At 41.2% G+C, this 16,790-nt stretch overlaps 1 protein-coding gene across 3 annotated transcripts in view; it reads left to right on the top strand.

Moving 5' to 3' along the window:
• Nucleotides 1-16,790, top strand: part of ST3GAL6 (ST3 beta-galactoside alpha-2,3-sialyltransferase 6) — a 57,023-nt gene that overhangs the window by 21,278 nt on the left and 18,955 nt on the right. Inside the window, exons 3-7 of one of the 3 annotated variants that reach the window (XM_036350647.1) lie at nt 1,224-1,301; nt 4,358-4,388; nt 4,956-4,993; nt 10,397-10,500; nt 11,528-11,591. In XM_036350647.1, the coding sequence (XP_036206540.1) occupies nt 1,224-1,301; nt 4,358-4,388; nt 4,956-4,993; nt 10,397-10,500; nt 11,528-11,591 (315 nt within the window). The remainder of the gene's footprint in view (nt 1-1,223; nt 1,302-4,357; nt 4,389-4,955; nt 4,994-10,396; nt 10,501-11,527; nt 11,592-16,790) is intronic. The other 2 variants (XM_036350648.1, XM_036350650.1) reach the window with 2 other exon arrangements.

The raw sequence follows: 16,790 nt of genomic DNA, 5'->3' as shown, positions 1-16,790 counted from the left end.
GCATAGTAGGAAATTACCTCAAATAGGTATTGCTGTGAACTTGCTCCCTTAAAAACTACAGTGGAACCTTGGTTCTCAAACTTAACTCATTCTGGAAATCTGTTCAAGAAGCAATTTGTTCGAAACTGAATCATTTTTTTCCCAGTAGAAAGAATGTAAATTGAATTAATTGGGTGCAGACCCCCCACATAATTCCCTGTTTTAATCTTCCTTATATACAAATACCTCTTTTCTTAAATTTATCAAACCAACCCCTAGTAGCCTTAAATGAGTCACTTCTAGCCTGCCTTCTCAGGGTGTCTTTCAGGAGGTCAGTATAGGACAGTGGTCGGCAAACTCATTAGTCAACAGAGCCAAATATCAACAGTACAACGATTGAAATTTGAGAGCCAAATTTTTTAAACTTAAACTATATAGGTAGGTACATTGTTATTAACTTAATTAGGGTACTCCTAAGGCTTAGGAAGAGCCACACTCAAGGGGCCAAAGAGCTGCGTGTGGCTCAAGAGCCGCAGTTTGCCGACCGCAGGATTAATTCATCACAATGGATGACCACGAATGTTTTTGTATTAAGCTGTTTACTGCTCTCCTGATGAAGCCTGGCACCTGCCACCCTATCCCCTTCCTTTATTTTTGTTTTCTCTGCCTCTCACAATGCCCTTTCAAATTGTGGAGACAAGTGCTCCATTCAGGAGACACACAGGCTCACCTGTGCCAAGCACAGAGGCGCGTTAGACGTGACTCTAAGCAGTGTGACCTGTGGAGTCACCAGATCACGAGGCAGGCGAGTGCCACCCGCTCAGGTCATTGTTTCTGTGGCAGCTGCTGGTCGCTGCTGGCCAGCGTCCCCAGGTGTGGCAGGGAGGACCCAGATAGCCGTGTGCACTGAGGGTCAATTAGGTTTCTCAGGCATTGGGGGACGTCTGAAAAGAGCCAGATTGTGGCTTCCCCAGCACAGTAATCCAAGCCCTTCTAGAGTGCCCTTCAATTCACCTTGTGCCGCTCAGTACCTTGCCTTTCCCATCTCCCTTGCCTTGCATCCAGAAATCTTCACATGTGCACAGGACTTGGAGGAGATGCTGTCATAGCTCGGGGCTGCTGTGAGGACATTTATTTCCTGCCTGAGAGGCGGCTCAGTAGTGGCACCGAGCTCCCAGGCCGTTTGCTTCCCTCTAGGCCTGCTGCCTGGCTCTGCTTTCTGACCGATGCTTTCTGTCTTGCAGGATGCCACCTGTGGAAATGAAACGAAGAAATAAGGTCCAGCTGTGTTCATCAAAGCCAGCATTTGCCTCTCTCCTGAGGTAAACCCATGAAAGAAACTGTGGCATGCAAAGTGTTTGGCATGCATTTGCAATCATTTCCAGTTACACTGGCTTACTTCCTTCCCACACAAAGCTTAGCGATTTAACGTGGACACCCTACATTTAAGGAAGAGCTTGAATCTCCCGTCTCCTTTTGTGCTTAGTCATACATTTTAGGAAAAGTCAGACCAGTGTTGCTTTCACACAGGTGAGATTAGGGAGGTCTGTTTGTTTTGATCATGGAAAAGTGAACTGTGTTTTAAGGTTTTATCCCCCCACCTTGTGTCCCCATGTTATTTTCCATCCTTATTTGTGGCTTCTTTCCCCTCACCTCTAGGTTAAGTTTTTCAGTTAAAACTTTCACTGACTATTAATGAACTACTACACATTCATCTATATAGAATGTAATAATGATTGTTCATTATGGCTGTCAGGACTTGTAGGGAATTTACTCTTCTATCCACAAATAATTTTTGCCTCTGTCACCTCAATTTTAACAGGTTAGTCAAGATGATTCTAGATAATAATTATCTAGTCTGGGCATGATTAATTGTATAAAACAGGCATGAGGTGTTTTTTTTTAACATATTACCTATTAAAGATAAAAGTCACATTTTCTATTTTTATTTTGTTTTATTATATTATTGCACCTTTCCAATACTAGTTCTTTACCTTTTGGAAGCTGCAGATCCCATTAAAATCAACCAACTCTCTGGAAACCTGCAGATATATAAACTATTTCTGCATATGGTTATAGGTGAGCTACCACTGCTTGTAGTCTGTCCATGGGGGATGTCTGGTTAGGGCCACTGAAAGACTTGAAGAGAGATCTTATACTTTTTTGACCATGACCCATAGGAAAAAGTACATTTTACTTTTATAATTTAGTATACATGCATATTTACAATGAGAAGAAAGAATTTTTACCTTTCTTACTCAAGATGCCCTGTATTCTGTTCTACTTACTTAAAAAAATAATAAAGAGACTATTTAATATTTAAGTGTTTGACCTATGAACCAGGAGGTCATAGTTCGATTCCCAGTTAGGGCAAATCTCGGGGATGCGGGCTCCATCCCCAGAAGTGGGCATGAAGGAGGCAGCCTATCAATGATTCTCTCTCATCATTGATGTTTCTATCTCTGTCTCTCTCTCTCTCCCTTCCTCTGTGAAATCAGTAAAAAACTGTTGATCATGAGTCATAAAATTGATTTCATGAACCACCTGTGGGCTGCAGACTGAAGCTTTAAAATGCTACTCTAGAATCAAGGTATTCTTCAACTTTATTTCCTTCCTGAGAAAACCCTAAGGGGTTAAAGTATTTATGAAGCTTTGCTCAGTAGGTGCAGAAGTCTGCAGTCTAATGGACAAGTAGACTTGGCATTTGTCCTGTGAGTTGTACTCTCTGGGGGTGGTGCAAACTCCTCTGCAAGGAGAAATCAGGAGCAGCTCTGCTAGGAAAGAAACCTGGAGGTGTTGCCTGCAGTGCTGTAAACACTTAATGTGGATTTCAGCTTTTGTCAGATATGGGTCAGTGACCGCCGTAATACTGTCTAGTTACTTCACTTCTCATAGCTTCAGTTTCTGTCTAAACTGACTCATAGACTTTACTGACCTCTCCAAGTGTTCGTTCGTAGATGTAACAATAGCAGAAATGTAATGTAATACGATACATCCTATATAATAAAAGAGAAACATGCAAATTAACTGTCCCTCTGCTATGCTCAAGCCACACCCACAAGCCATGCCCACCAGCCAATCAGGAGCAGTTATGCAAATTAACACAACTAAGATGGCAGTGGCCACGGAGCTGGAGCGAGCAGGAGGCTTGGGTTGCCCCTGGTGATGGAGGAAGCCAAGCTTCCTGCCTGCCCTGATGGGACCTGGGCTCCAATCAAGGCTACAAAGTTTCAATTATAAAAAATAAAGAAATCCCAGGAAAAAAAAGAAAAAGAAAAAAGGAGAGGCTGGGAGCTTGGGTCGTCGGGGGTGTGTGGCCAGCCTGAAAATGGCCCTCCGCCCCTCACCCAGGCTGGCCACACCCCCATGGGGTGAGAGTCCCCGCTGGGGGGCTTGGTCAGCCTGGAAAAAGTCATCAGCCCCTCACCCAGGCTGGCCAGGCACCCCAGTGGGGACCCCCATCCTGAAGGGGGTGTGGCCAGCCTGAAAACGGCCCTCAGCCCCTCACCCAGGCTGGCCAGGCACCCAAGCGGGACCCCCACCCTGATCCGGGACACCCTTCAGGGAAAACCAGCCGGCCCCCACCCGTGCACCAGGCCTCTATCCTATATAATAAAAGGGTAATATACAAATTGACCCTAACAGCAGAACGACTGGTCACTATGACACACACTCACCACCAGGGGCAGACGCTCAATGCAGAGCTGTCCCTTGGTGGTCAGTGCACTCCCACAGGGGGAGCTCTGCTCAGCAACAAGCCAGGCTGATGGCTGCCAGGACAGCGGTGGTGGCGGGAGCCTCTCCCACCTCCTCAGCAGAGCTAAGGATGTCCAACTGCAGTTTAGGCCTGCTCCCCGCCGGCAAGTGGGCATCCCCTGAGGGCTCCTGGGCTGCCAGAGGGATTTCTGACTGCCAGCTTAGACCAATCCCCCAGGGAGCAGACGTAAGCCAGCAGATGGACATCCCCCAAGGGGTCCCAGACTGCGAGAGAGCACAGGCCGGGCTGAGGGACCCCCCCCCCCCAAGTGCACAAATTTTTGTGCACCGGGCCTCTAATTATAATATAATACACAGTAATATAATACAATGTACTACAAGCATGTCAAACTCAAAGGCTAACACAGGCCAAATAAGCAAGGTTTAAGTTTATGTGGGCCACAAAAAAAAAGCTTCAATTTTCAGAGAAAGGTAGATTTATTTCAATAGAGACATGCTGAATACAAAGGGCTGAAATAAATGAGCAATCCTTAACATAAAATAATAGAAAATTTTAATAAAAATTAATATTTTTCTTGAACATTAACTTACCAGACACTGGATAACTGCACAAATTAATAAGCATAACACAAATAAACCTATTTTTCTTGTTCTCCAAAAGCGAAATATTTCCTGTTGTGTGCACCAAACAAGTGAGTTCAAGACTAATGACGTGGCAATTGGATGCTAAAATCTTCGTTGCTAGTATCAGTGGCAAGAAATGGTGTGCCTGCACTTAAGGCATGTAAGGGAAATGAATGCAATGCAATTATAGTAATCAGTCATTAGCGAATGTTGTAGTTTGTAAATAATTATGTATAACAGGATATTGTAAGATTTAAGTTACAAAATTTTTATTAAAAGGTTTCTTTTTTTAGCTGAGAATTTTTTTTAAGAAAAATGATTTTAAATATAATAACCTTACATGCAATAAACATTAATATTTCAAGAAAAACTATTTTAAATATATGCAATAGAAATTAATATTTCAACAAAAAATATTTTAAATATAATATTACCAAAACTGTACTAATATAGTGTAATATCACAAAAGTTGTAGGAAATATTAAAAATCTGCAAATAACAGGATTACTTCTAAAATACTTTTTTTTTTTAATCTGGCTCTATTTTGATTTATCAGTTTATGTTGTTCATTATATTCCACATATGAGTGAGATCATGTGATATTTATCTTTCTCCAACTGGCTTATTTTGCTTAGCATAATGCTGTCCATGTCCATCCATGCTGTTGCAAATGGTAAGAGTTCTTTCTTTTTTACAGCAGCATAGTATTCCATTGTACCATAGTTTTTTAATCCACTCATCTGCTGATGGATACTTAGGCTGTTTCCAAATCTTAGCTAGGGTAAATTGTGTTGCTATGAACATAGGGGTGCATATACCCTTTCTGATTGGTGTTTCTGATTTCTTGGGATATATTCCTAGAAGTGAGGTTACTGGGTCAAATGGGAGTTCCATTTTTAATTTTTTGAGGAAACTCCATACTGTTTTCCACAGTGGCTGAAACAGTTTGCATTCCCACCAGCAGTGCAAGAAGGCTCCTTTTTCTCCACATCGTCCTAAGCACTGTCATTTGTTGATTTGTTGATGATAGCTATTCTGACAGGTGTGAGATGGAACCTCATTGTCATTTTGATTTGCATCTCTCTGATGATTAGTGACTTTGAGCATATTTTCATATGTCTCTTGGCCTTCTGTATGTCTTCTTTCAAAAAGTGTCTATTGAGGTCCTTTGCCCATTTTTTGATTTGATTGTTTATCTTCCTTTTGTTAAGTTGTATGAGTTCCCTGTAAATTTTGTAGATTAAACCCTGATCTGAAATAGCATTGGCAAATATATTCTCCCATGCAGTGGTCTTTCTTTTTGTTTTGTTGATAGTTTCTTTTGCTGTGCAGAAGCGTTTTATTATTTTTTTTCTTAAATATATTTTATTGAATTTTTACAGAGAGGAAGGGAGAAGGAGAGGGATAGAGAGTTAGAAACATCGATGAGAGAGAAACATTGGTTCAGCTGCCTCCTGCACACTCCCCACTGGGGATGTGCCCGCAACCAAAGTACATGCCCTTGACCGGAATTGAACCTGGGACCCTTGAGTCTGCAGGCCGACGTTCTATCCACTGAGCCAAACCGGTCAGGGCAGAAGCGTTTTATTTTTATGTAGTCCATTTATTTATTTTCTCCTTGATTTCCATTTCTTTAGGAGCTTTATCAGTAAAAATATTGCTACGACATATATCTGCAATTTTGCTGCCTATGGAGTCTTGTAGGATTTTTATGGTTTCTCGTCTTACATTCAAGTCCTTTGCCATTTTGAGTTTGTTTTTGTGTGGTATAAGTTGGTGATCTAGTTTCACTTTTTTGCATGTATCTGACCAAATTTCCCAGCACCATTTATTAAAGAGGCTGTTTTGACTCCAATATATGCTCTTGCCTTCTTTGTTGAATATTAATTGAGTATAATGGCTTGGGCCAATTTCTGGGTCCTCTGTTCTGTTCCATTGGTCTATATGTCTGTTCTTGTGCCAGTACCAGGCAGTTTTGAGAACTGTGGCTTGGTAATATAGTTTGATGTCTGGTATTGTGATCCCTCCAACTTTGTTCTTCTTTCTCAGGATAGCTGTGGCTATTCAGGGTTGTTGTTTTTTTATTCCAGATGAAGGTTTGGAGAGTTTGTTCTAGATCTTTGAAATATGCTATTGGTATTTTAATAGGTATTGCATTGAATCTATAGATTGCTTTAGGTAGTATGGACATTTTAATGATGTTGATTCTACCAATCCATGAACATGGTATGTTCTTCCATTTGTTTATGTCTTCCTCTATCTCTTTTTTAAATGTCCTGTAATTTTCCAAGTACAGGTCTTTTACGTCCTTGGTTAAGTTTATTCCTAGATATCTTAATTTTTTTGTTGCAGTGGTAAATGGGATTGTTTTTCATTTCTCTTTCTGTGAGTTCATTATTGGTGTATAAAAATGCCATAGATTTCTGGTGTTAATTTTGTATCCTGCTACATTGCCAAATTCATTTATTAGGTCTAGTAGTTTTTTGATGGAGTCTTTGGGGTTTTCTATGTATAATATCACGTCTGCAAATAAGGACAGTTTTACCTCTTCTTTTCCAATTTGGATGCCTTTTATTTTTTTCTTCTTGTCTGATCACTATGGCTAATACTTCAGGTTCTATGTCGAACAGGAGTGGTGAGACTGGGCATCCCTGTCTTGTTCCTGTTCTTAGGGGAAATGGTTTTAGTTTTTGTCCATTGAGTATGATGTTGGCTGTGGGTTTGTCATATAAAGCTTTTATTATGTTGAGGTATTATCCCTCTATTCCCACAAGAAAGGGTGTTGGATTTTGTCAAACGCTTTTTCTGCATCAATTGATATGATTATGTGATTTTTGTCTCTCAGTTTGTTTGTGTGATGTATCACATTTATTGATTTGCAGATATTGAACCATCCTTGCATCCCTGGGATAAATCCTACTTGGTCATGGTGTATGATCTTTCTGATGTACTGCTGGATCTGATTTACTAGAATTTTGTTGAGGATTTTGGCATCTATGTTAATGAGGGATATTGGCCTGTAATTCTCTTTCATTGTGTTGTCTTTATCTGGTTTTGGTATTAGGGTGATGCTGGCTTCATAAAATGTGGTTGGAAGTGTTCCTTCCTCTTGAATTTTTTGTAATAGCCTGGTTTTAGTTCTTGTTTGGTAAAACTCCCCTGTGAAGCCGTCTGGCCCCAGGCTTTTGTTTGTTGGAAGCTTTTTGATGACTGCTTCAATTTCTTCTATAGTTATCGGCCTATTGAGACTTTTAGAATCTTCCTGATTGAGTTTTGGAAGGTTGTATTTTTCTAGGAATATGTCCATTTCCTCCAGGTTGTCTAGTTTGTTAGAATAGAGTTGTCCATAGTATTTTTTAACAATCCTTTGCATTTCTGTGGGGTCTGTTGTTATTTCGCCTCTTTCATTTCTGAGTTTGTTTTTTTGGGTCCTCTCTCTTTGCTTCTTGGTGAGCCTGGCTAGAGGTTCATCAATCTTGTTTATCCTTTCAAAGAACCAGCTCTTGCTTTCATTGATCTTCTGGATTGTTTTATTTTTTTTTTTTGGTCTCTATGTCGTTCATTTCTGCTCTAATCTTTATTATCTCCTTCCTTCTGGATCAGTGGTTCTCAACCTTCCTAATGCCCTGACCTTTTAATACAGTTCCTCATATTGTGGTGACCCCCAACCATAAAATTATTTTCATTGCTACTTCTTAACTGTAATTTTGCTACTGTTATGAATCGTAATGTAAATATCTGATATACAGGATGTATTTAGGCAACCCCTGTGAAAGGGTCGTTCGACCCCCAAAGGGGTCGCGATCCACAGGTTGAGAACTGCTGTTCTGAATACTGTGGGTTTTTCTTGTTGCTCTCTTTCTAATTCTTTGAGTTGAAGAGTTAGATGATTTACTACCATTTTTTCTTGTTTTATTGAGGTAGGCCTGTAGAGCTATAAACTGCCCTCTCAGGTCTGCTTTCATTGTGTCCCATAGATTTTGGACTGTTGTGTTTTTATTGTCATTAGTGCCTAGGATGTTTTAAATTTTTTCTTTGATCTCTTTGGTAACCCAGTCATTGTTTAATAGCATGCTTTTCAGCTTCCAAGTGTTTAAATTTTTTGGATTGTTTTTATTGTAGTTTATTTCTAATATTATGCAATTGTGGTCTGAGAAAATGCTTGATATGATTTCAATCTTCTTCAATTTTGGAAGACTTTGCTTGTTACCCAATATGTGGTCTATTTTTGAAAGTGTCCCATGTGCACTTGAGAAGAATGAATATTCCGTGGCTTTGGGGTGAAATGTTCTGAAGATGTCAGTTAAGTCCATTTGATCTAGTGAGTCATTTAGGATTGCTGTTTCTTTGCTGATTTTTTGTCTAGAGGATTTATCCAGTGATGTCAGTGGTGTATTAAAGTCCCCTACTGTGATTGTATTGTTGTCGATCTCTCCCTTGATATTTTCCAGGAGTTTTTTTTTTATGTATGTGGGTGCTCCTGCATTGGGTGCATATATGTTTATCAGGGTTATATCCTCTTGTTGTATTGATCCCTTTAATATTATGAAGTGGCCTTCCTTATCTCTTGTTATGGCCTTCACTTTGAGGTCTATTTTGTCAGATATAAGTATTGCTACTCCAGCTTTTTTTTCATTTCCATTTGCCTGAAAGATATTTTCCCCTATTATTTCATTTAGAAATAAAATGTAAGCCATCTAGCACAAAGTTTGACTGGCAATAGACATTAGTCATTGGTCATCATATCATCACCCCTACTGACTCCAAAGAATAGAGTCCTTTATTGCCTTGCTGTCTGGATGCAAAGTCATCTGTGGTTCACTTTCCCAAGTTGGGAAGATCTTGTGTCTCCTCTCAATCGTAAGTCAGGTGACCTGACACTTCATCTTCTCTGAGCAGATCCTGAACTTGGGCATCCATCCCGGTGTTCATAGGACCTTTCAAGATTGGCTGGACCTGCAAGGCTGCTATCACTATGACAACTAAATCTGGGAAACACATCATGTGTAAAGCAGGAAGGGATGGTCTTCCACCTGTTTCCTTAGTTTGAGTACATGTGAGGTTTTAGCTCAGTTCTGAAAAATGTTAGTGGCTCATGAGTGGCAAAGCCCGGATAAAACTGAAGCCGGTTCACCCCTACTCTATTCTGTCATGTAGCCTCTGAAATATAAGGGGCAGTCTGGTCTCCACCTGTAGTTTTTAGACTAAGAGAAAGCAAAGGTGATGAGTCTGAGAAGAGGGGGTTCTGTGTGGGGACTGGGGGGAGGATTAGCTTGATTTGCTCTGTAGCATTCAGTCCTTCTGGTAGATAAAAATAGTATTTTAATATGAGTGTCACCTATTCCTTTTCTTTAATTAAAAAAAATATTTTTCTATTAGATAATGGTTGTGTAAAGAATTAGTTTAGAGTTTGAATTCATTCATTCATTTATTAAATGTATGTTGTCTGCCGACTCTGCCAGGCACTAAAAGTGAGAAAAAGCAGGGGCACCTCCTACTCCCATCAAACTTCTTTTGTTTGAGAGAGCACCTGGAGAGACAGGCAATAAAAAGAAAAATGCCCATGGTTCTTGTTCTTGAGTAAATCTTAATTTAATGACATCAGGAATTTAGTTCTAGCTATATCTAATTTTAATGTGTGCTTTATTTTCACGGTTGACACATTCATACATACAGTGCCTTTACATTTGGGAATAGGTTGGCATCAATATTTTTATTTTCCCTTATTAGTTCCTTTGTTTCTTTCTGTATATGGCAGCTAATATTTTATCACTTGGTGTTGGTTTGTTTTAAAATTTTGTTTCCCCGAGCCCTGCCCCCTTAGCTGTTACATAGTTTTGATTCCACTACCTGGAAAGTGTTTCCATGCTGATCATGTAGTTCCTTTGCATATCCTGTTCTATGTACTATTTAAATACTACTTAAGGTGATTTTAGATAATTTCAAAATAATTATACATTTATATAGTCAATAAAACAATATGAGTAATATGCTACAGTTATTTTCATTTGTGACTTCAAAAGCCTACAAGTGTCATGTGCACTTGTGAAAATCATTTCTTATCCTTATCTTCCAGGTTTCACCAGTTTCACCCTTTTCTTTGTGCAGCTGATTTTAAAAAGCTTGCTTCCTTGTATGGTAGCGATAAGTTTGATTTGCCCTATGGGATAAGGACATCAGGTCAGTAATGTTATTCTTATCTTGCCCTATTAAATATGAGTGGTGTTTGATGTGAACTGCATGTTTATATAAAAATAAGGCCTTTTCATCTTTCTGCTTCATAATGATTTCTAAAGAATATAATTTTGGGATGGGAAGAGGGCATCCATTTTAGTATATAACTCCTTTGGAGGCAGGATAGAATAAGAGGATTAAAAAGGGTAGATTTTTATTGTTGTTGTTAAGACACTGCTTTATACTTTTGTTTTACCACCATATTGTTAATGAGTCCTGATGCCTTACCTTATTCCAATTAGAATTAGCAGGATAACCCTGTGTGTTAACTTCCTCCCAATCTCCCATTTCACCTCTTTACTTGTGAGTTTTCTTTTATTTCATCAAGTTCTAGCTCCTTGACTGAGGAGCTAGATTAAAAGTTTAAAATTTAATCAGTGGATGTTTTATTTTTGCTAAATTTAGAGAGAAATATTCCATCCACTAATAATGACAAACTTTCCCCTCTGCTTGAAACCTGATTAGCTTGCACAACTTTATGTTCTCCATTTTGGGGAGACCCTAAAAGCCCAGAAGGTGGCAAGCCTACAGTTTTCTGACTTAGATTTTGCTTATTGATTGATTGATTGTGTGTGTGTGTGTGTGTGTGTGTGTGTATGTTTTAAAAGGTATTGAAGAGAAATGGTAATTCAATAAGGTTAAACTTGCTGCATATTGATTTCTATACAGATTTTAGTTTCAGAATTATCTGATTCTGCTAATTTGGGGATTACTTTTTATGATTGTTTTCCCACTAAGCCCCTTATTTTTCTGGGGTTTTTGGAACGTGTCCTTAGAGCATCGACCATTGTGATGTGTCTATTACGTAGTGCTGGCTAAATGCAGTTGTATCATGAATCTTCATCTCAGAAGAAATCAAATGTAGCCACACCAGATGTAATGGCTTTGTGGGACGAGTGGGGTTAAAGGTGGCTTACTATGTACCCAAGAAGCCACGATTCCTTTCACTCACAGTATTCCATTTGTTTTCTAGCGGAATATTTTCGACTTGCTCTTTCAAAGCTGCAGAGCTGTGACCTCTTTGATGAGTTTGACAAGTGAGTTCATTTCCTTGCCTCTGTTTGACTTTTAGTTTTAGCTGAAGTGGTTCAAAACATGCATCCCGATGTAAAATGTCATCACTTGGAAAAATTCCACAGCATTGGTACTTAACTAAAACATCTAGTAGTTATTTCTTGAATAAACAAACAACACTTGAAATAAACAAACTACAAAATTAATTTAGAAGCTTTGTAATGTAATTGGCTGGCTCAAACCCTTGCAGAAGGTTTGAGATGGGTAATACTAGTGCAAAGTCGGGACGTTTTTCACCCACATTCTTTTTTTCTAACTTGTTACTGAAGAATTAATTCTCATCCCCTGTTAATCAGCTCACAGCCTCCCTCTGGGGCTGGTTCCCACACCTTCCCATACATTTTCTAAACTGTCCATAAGGATCCTTTCTGTTTCATTTGAATATTGGATTTCAGAAGCAGCTCTCTTCCTTGTATTCAGAATTATATTTGAGGTAAGCAGACAGCTTGCTTAGATACACACTTTCTGACTACACATGGTAATTTAGCTTTTAGAAAATTTTGATGTCAAGTTCACCCCCTAGAAATTGAATTGCCTGTTGAATTTATAGAGGTAGACTTATTTCACAAAGTTTTAAGCTACAGAGGGATGATATGGGTAGTCTGTAATGGTCTGACCTCCATTAAAAAGTAGAATGCAGAATTTTCCTTCTTGCACAAGAGAACGGAAGTGTTATTGGGGACGGGGGTGGTGCAGAAATGGGTTAGTGGACAGAGGTGTGAAAATGAAATAGAATTTACATAACAGAGAGGGAGGAACAATGCTAGATTTTGACTGAGTTCATCTCACTTGCCTCTGCTGGGGGCCCAGATTATTGGTCTATGGATTGTGTCTTATATGCTGGTTCATTTCAGTTTGTACTAATTATCATTTAAAACGATGCCATCAAACTATCTCAATTTCAGTTTTTGATTGTCTATCAACAACAACCATATATATTCTCTTCTCACCTAAAGTTTAGATAGCTCTCATTTGTAGAATATTTTTGTGTGTGTGCAGCCCTTGGGCATCCGTCTGTGCTTTATGTCAATTCTCTCTAATTTTTACCACCACCCTGAAAAGTATCCTTGATGATCTCCATTTTAACTGGAGAAACTGAGGCTAGGCAGACAACTGTATGTGTTTGTGGATGTGACTTAGATGGATTTATCTAGTGCCTAGATTTCTGATTTACAAGTGATGATGATCATTCCTCAGACATTTACAGCAAGTATCTGCGGATATTTGAAAAGATTCTTGGCCCTGTGAGGTGAGCTAGCGACAGGAGACTTGAGGGGATGTGAATGAAAGTTTCCTTTCTGCTTTGTTTTTATCTTAGAACTAGACTGTGCTTTGTTTAGTTGCTTTCAGAACCTCTCAGGCACAGGTGCTTATCATGTGTGCACTGGGCAGGCTGCTTCCTCTTGCTGACTTGTGCTTGTCACTCTGCCCCTCCTTCCCGCCCCCTCCCTCCCCCCTCCCTGTTGTCACCGAGAGTGCCCCCTCCTTGCCCCTCCAACTCAGGGCAGGTTCTTAGCATCTCCAGTGTTGGGAGGGAGGTGGGTATGGTTGGGAAGGAGAGATTGGAAGTCATGCAGATTGTACAAGAGTCCTTCAGTCTGAAGTGGAATAAATGCAGTCAGAGACTCGTCAGGTGGAGAGCGAATAGAAAACTTCCTTTTGGATCCCCGCAGAGTGGGCTAGCCATGCACTCAGATGCTCAGCATTGCTGAGCTGCTTGCGGGACATGTGCACACCTGTTCCCTAGAGAGACTGTTCTGAAGTTTGATAAAGGTGGCTGAGTCAGGAAAAGCCCAAACCTGTAGAGAATTTTTATGAGCTTATTTTTGCCAAGCTGACAACAGATGCCGGGGAGCAAGATCTCAGCTGGTCTGGAGAATGGCGCTCTTGCAGTTTATTGTATGCATTACAATCAAAGGAGATTTGTCCTGGCCAGTTAGTGCAGTTAGAGTGTTGTCCTGATATACCAAGGTTGCAGGTTCGATCTCTGGTCAGGGCACATATAAGGATCAACCAATGAATGCGTGGATGATCAGAACAATGGGTTGATGTTTCTCTCCCTCTCTCTACTTCCTCCTCTTTCTCTTTCCTTCCCTCCTTGCCTCCCTCCCTCCCTTCCTCTCTTTCTGTCTCTAAAAAAATTAATTAAAAAAAAAGAATCAAAGGAGATCTAAGGAAGGTGCATGAAATCCATTGGAAGTAGATTCAGGGCCAGGAGAAACACATACTTTTGCATTGGTGGGTGCAGGATAGTCAATAATGAACATTTACGGCACATACAGATGGTATGCAGGGAATGAGATAACAGTGAGAGTTCTGTGGTCTGGTGCTCTGGTGCCGATGGCTGTGCCTTTGAGGGGTAAGAAAAGAAAATAACAATGGGGCCTTGACTTACGAATGTCCCGACTAACGAGTTTTTTGAGATACCAACTGTCTCTCTGCGGATTTTTTGCATTGAGTTGATAGAGTAATTTGAGTTAACGAGCTCCTTAACGTGCTCGGTCTCAGAACGAATTAAACTCGCAAGTCAAGGCCCCACTGTACTCTGACATTTCAGAGGTATGTTATCCCGGATGCATAAAAACAGTGGACAGAGCTCACTTGTGAGGACTGACCTTTGCTAAGGAAGCTGTAGGCCTGGGACGGGACTACCTGCTGTGACCTACCCAGTTAGGGATTTGTGATCGGACCATCCTGTGCAGGTACTTTTGGTCACTGGGCTTGTCAGGCCTGCATGTGGCCCCCTGAGCCTGTCAGGCTTATTGCAGAGCCGCCTTTTCGTCCACAGTAAGAATATACCTGTGACACTATTATCTTCTCTTTGCATATAAACTTTTGAGAAGGGTTCGCAAGTAATAAATTTTACCTGTATTGTAAGTAAGTCATTCAGTGTTTGTCTGGAACCCACTGTACAATACAAAGACAGTAACAGGCCAGCCTGGGCCTGAGCAATACGTTTCAAATATATTCCAGAAATCCAGGTGTACTACCCTGCCTACTGCTGCCCAAGTCCATTCAGATTGTCCCCTGAGTGACCTACCGATGCCATTTCTCCTCTAGACCTTGCAAAACTGCTCTGGAAGAAGGAGGTCTGAGAACAGTCTCTCTTTCTCAGGCAGAGGATTTGGACTGCCCCTAGTGGGAGAGTCGTCCCCTATGGCCGACTGTATGCGGAGGCTAGCCCCTGGGGTGTGCGGAGGCAACCTTGTTGGCTTGGGATTGCTCACTGTTTGTGCTGGGTCTGCAGGCCAGAGAGGAGGGACTGGGGTGCGGAGAGGTGAGAGCCATCTTTTCTCGTCCCTTTTCCTCTGGCTGCTCTCTTCAGCAATATGTGATTCTCCCTCCATCCTCTTCGTCCCTTCCAGAAAGGTTCAGGCATTTCTTTTTTGTTGTTGTTTCAAATGTGGATCCTTTGTGATCCCACCAGATATGACCCTAGCTTGGTTTACTTATCTTATTGAGCACGCGTGGTGCCCTCAGTGTGGTAGGTTCCACTGGGATTGGGAGCAGTCCAAATACCAGTTGCATTTACGAGATAGGAGTTTGTTCGTTCTCACAGTTGTTGCGTAAATGAAGTTGGCAGGTGAGCGTTCCAGGGCCAGCCCAGCAGCTGAGCATCAGGGACCGAGGCTTCTCCATTGTGGCTCTGCATTTCTCGATACAGTTTCCTCTGTAGGGTTTCCTCCTTAAGGTCTACATTCTGGCCATCAGGGAGGAGGGGGGGGAGGGCACACCCCACCAGTAAGGCTGGTCTCCTCCTTTCAGGATTTTCCCCAGAAATCACATATAATACTTCACTGCATTCGTGTGAGAGCTGCAGCTCTTCCCAGCGCCGCATTCTGTGCCATCAGGTGGAAGCTTGAGATGACCCGTGGTGGGACGATTTGTGCCATGGTGATTGGCAAACGCTACAAACACAAACACCACAAACCCCGGCCGCTCTCATCACCCTTCTCCCTCCCAAAGAGAACTGGTTGCTAAACATTTAGGAGCGACCACTGATTATGTCTGGTTGGCTGGGAATATAATCGCAAGGCCACACCTAGCTGTAACTATGACTGGGAATTGTATGTAGTCTTTATTCCACCTGGCTGTGTGCCCACCTTAAAAAAACAAAGACCTATTTTACTGAACAAAGGAAACATGATTATTGAAGGGCAGCTACAGGCTTCATCAGCATTCCCCAACACTGTCCTCGTCCCACCGGTTTGCGCCTGGGAACCGTCAGGATTCTGAGTCAGTTACCTGGTAACTGGAGAGCAGCCTAGCCTAGAGCTGGAAGCCGCCGACCGTGGTTTCTCTCTTGGAGAATTGATGCACTGTGCAAACTGTGGAAACATACCCGGTTGTAAAGCACTCTGAGGTGGCATCTCTTCTGAAGGTCTTATTGATGCCGTATTTGTAAGGTCATGTTGGTAAAGTAACCTTGAGGCGGAGAGAGCCTTTTTCTAAAGTTAAGACCATGAAGAACTTTGGGCCAGAAATAAAGAGGGGAGAGAACAGGAGTGTGTGTGTTTGGCCAAAAAAAAAACAAACAAAAAAAAAACACCAAACTGTGTGAAGGAGGCTTGGAGCTGTAACAATTCCATGCTTGTTCTTTGCTCTCAGCTCCTCCCTTCCACAGCCACTCCCCGCTTCCCTCCAAAATAACCTCAACAAACCCGCATCTGTGTGTGTGTTCTCAAAGCTTTTTGTCACCTAGTAATAATTATAATACTTTGCCTCCTTTTAATAATCACCTCTGTTAGAAAGACATTCACATTTTAGAAAATCACCTTCCCCCCTAATATTTTGACTGGAGTTCTCTCTGTTCTATGTGAAAAGATATACGTGTGCATTACCCATTTTATTTTATTTAATGAACCTTTTTGGTATGTGTTTGTACCAAAATAAATAAATTAAAATGGGTAATGCACATGTCCTATTGCATGATAGGAGGATGTAATATTGGGCCTTTTCCTTTATATTCTTTCTGAGTTTCTCTCCCAAGCAATAGCCCAGCAGGTTGGGATAAGGTCAATATTAAGGCTGCTGACTTGTTTCCTAGCGAATCCTAATTACCTAAGCCAGTGGTCGGCAAACTGCGGCTCGCGAGCCACATGCGGCTCTTTGGCCCCTTGAGTGTGGCTCTTCCACAAAATACCGACTTCTGTGCATGGGCC

This window comes from Myotis myotis, unplaced genomic scaffold, assembly GCF_014108235.1.
Source record: "Myotis myotis isolate mMyoMyo1 unplaced genomic scaffold, mMyoMyo1.p scaffold_m19_p_2, whole genome shotgun sequence".
NCBI classification, from domain to species: domain Eukaryota; kingdom Metazoa; phylum Chordata; class Mammalia; order Chiroptera; family Vespertilionidae; genus Myotis; species Myotis myotis.
The sequence above is the reverse complement of the archived record's forward strand: the minus strand, read 5'-3'. Positions and strand labels throughout refer to the sequence as shown.